General features: G+C 49.1%; 1 protein-coding gene across 1 annotated transcript in view; it reads right to left on the bottom strand.

Moving 5' to 3' along the window:
• The window catches only part of LOC135439964 (uncharacterized), a 14,808-nt gene that overhangs the window by 1,382 nt on the left and 10,926 nt on the right, over window positions 1-2,500 (bottom strand). The window contains 1 exon segment of the mRNA XM_064698875.1: window positions 1-1,715. This exon segment is cut by the window's left edge and continues 1,382 nt beyond it. Coding sequence (XP_064554945.1) covers window positions 353-1,715 — 1,363 coding nt within the window. The 3' untranslated portion in view covers window positions 1-352.

Genomic DNA, 2,500 nt, shown 5'->3' with positions numbered 1-2,500 from the left:
GAACGATAGTTTGTTTTAGTCCAGTGGGCGCTGTCATCGATAAACGTTCGCTACGTGCAACTATCGATAATCGATTACTTTTGCGGCATATTATGCCCAGAAAATTAGTTAACCTACTTACGAGCTAAACAAGAAAACAAACAAAAAAAAAAAAAAAAAAATTATATAGTAATATTATAAGATTTAAAAAACAAATGAATATAAATAACTTAGGCATAGACTACAAATGTACATGGGGAGAAGCGCATGTTTTTAGTTATGTTTTTTCCTCTTTCTCTTCCTCTTCCTCTTGCTCTTCCTCTGCTTTCTCTTTCGCTAACTCTTTTAGTTAGTTTTTGTTTTTTGATTTCGTTCAGAAGGGATCGCCCGCATACCAGGGATGCACCCAGGGCGCCGACGGCGGCGGCGTCGGCGGATATATCGTCGGCGACGGCTGCCCGTGCTGATGATGGGCGGCCGCTGCCGCCGCCGCAGCGCTCATAGGATGATAGGGCGCCGTAAAGGCGCCATAATAGGAGGCGGCCAAAGCGGCGGTCGCCGCTGCCGATGCCGTTGGCGATGCCGCCGACGAGTTCGTGGACGAGGCCGGCGACAGGCTGGCAATGCCGGCCGCGCAAATGCTGTGCCGCCGATGCATGATCGCCTGGCGCTGCTGGCGCACAGCGGCGTCGGCGGCAACGGCAGCCGCAACAGGTGTGGCACGTCGCACGGCACGCTGCTGCTGCTGCTTCGATGCCGCCTCCTGCTGTGCCAGGCTCCAGTCAAAGGTGACGCTGTTGCTGTTGCTGCTGATGCTGCTGCGACGCAGCTCGTGGGCGGTAGCGAGCGGCGGACTGAGCATATTGGCAGCCGCCTTGCCGTACATGTTGGACAAATAGGCGTGCTCCGCCTCTGCCATGTGCTGTGCAGCGGATCTGGCGCTGCTTTTATTGGCGCTTCTGGCGAGTTGCTGATGCTCGGCATGTTGCCGCTTCTTTTGCTGCCGCTGTTGCTCCTGTTGCTGGCGTGTTGCTGCTGCTGCCACTGCTGCTGCTGCTGCTGCTGGCTGCGTGCCTGTGTGCAGCGCCAGCGGCAGCGATCGCGGATGCGGTAGCGGTTGCGGTAGCGGTTGCGGTAGCGGTTGCGGTAGCGGTTGCGGTTGCGGGTGTTGGTTGTGGGAGTACAACATTTCGTATGTGTTGCTGTTTCTGTGTGCTGTTTGTTGAAAGTGTTGCTGTTGTTGTTGCTTTTGCTGCTGCTGCTGCTGCTGATGATGATGATGATGTTGTTGCTGTTGTTGCTGAATGTGTTTTTGCTGCTGCTGCTGCTGCGGCTGTTGTTGTGGTGCTGGCGGCGGTGCCAAATGAGCCATATGAGATGCGGGTATTGTTTTTTGTGGTTTGTCTGTTGTTGTTGATGATGAAGATGATGAAGATGTTGCTGCTGCTGCTGCTGCTGCTGTTGTTGTTGTTGTTGTTGCTGTTGCTAATATGTTGCTGTTGTCTGTGAGTGTGGCTGTTTTTGTTGCTATTGTTTTTGCTGTTGATGTTGTTGGCAAATGTTGTGCTCCCCAGCTTAAATCCTAGCTTGTGCGCGTACGCTTCGACGGCGGCTGCTCCGATTGGCGTGTCATGAATGTCAACTGCGTCATGTACTTGATTATGTCGCGGACCTGCACCAGCGGCATATTCTCATTGTAGGAACGATCGTACTCCATCAGTATCTGCACTTGACGCCTGTGATGAGAGCGAGGAAGAAAAATAAAGAATAAACAAAAAAAAAGTAATGTAAATCGTTGGATTCGCACTCGTTACATATTTATTCGTCACATTCACTCGCTACTTTAGCTCGCTGCAATCACTCGATACTGTTATGCACTGTGTATATACTCTCGCCGCTTTCACTCGCTCAAGTCCACTCGCTACGCTTAATCGTTACTTCTACTAGCTACTGTCACTCGTTAAAGTCCACTCGCTACGCTTAATCGTTACTATAACTTGCTGCTTTCGCTCGCTAAAGTCCACTCGCTGAGTTCCACTCGTTCAACTTAATCGTCGTTTCTTTCGGCTGCTTTCACTCGCTAAACTAACTCGCAACAGTTATACTTTAACCTTTACTCGCTGAATTTACTCACAATTTTGCAATGCTCATTTACTGGATACATTCGTTGCACATCCACTCGCTAATTATTGCTAAGCGTAATTTTCGCCAAATTCTACTCGCCACATTTACCCAACACTCGCTCAACTTAATTGTCGTTTATTTGGGCTGCTGTCACTCGCTAAACTAACTCGCTACAGTTATATTTTAACCTTTACTCGCTGAATTTACTCACAATTTTGCAATGCTCATTTACTGGATACATTCGTTGCACATCCACTCGCTAATTATTGCTAAGCGTAATTTTCGCCAAATTCTACTCGCCACATTTACCCAACACTCGCTCAACTTAATTGTCGTTTATTTGGGCTGCTTTCACTCGCTAAACTAACTCGCTACAGTTATATTTAAGCCCTCACTC

Source organism: Drosophila montana, unplaced genomic scaffold (assembly GCF_035044405.1).
Source record: "Drosophila montana isolate Dmon_TW-CO22-7 unplaced genomic scaffold, ASM3504440v1 contig_786_1, whole genome shotgun sequence".
Classification (NCBI taxonomy): domain Eukaryota; kingdom Metazoa; phylum Arthropoda; class Insecta; order Diptera; family Drosophilidae; genus Drosophila; species Drosophila montana.
Note: the sequence above shows the minus strand (reverse complement) of the source record. Positions and strands in the feature narration are given on the sequence as shown.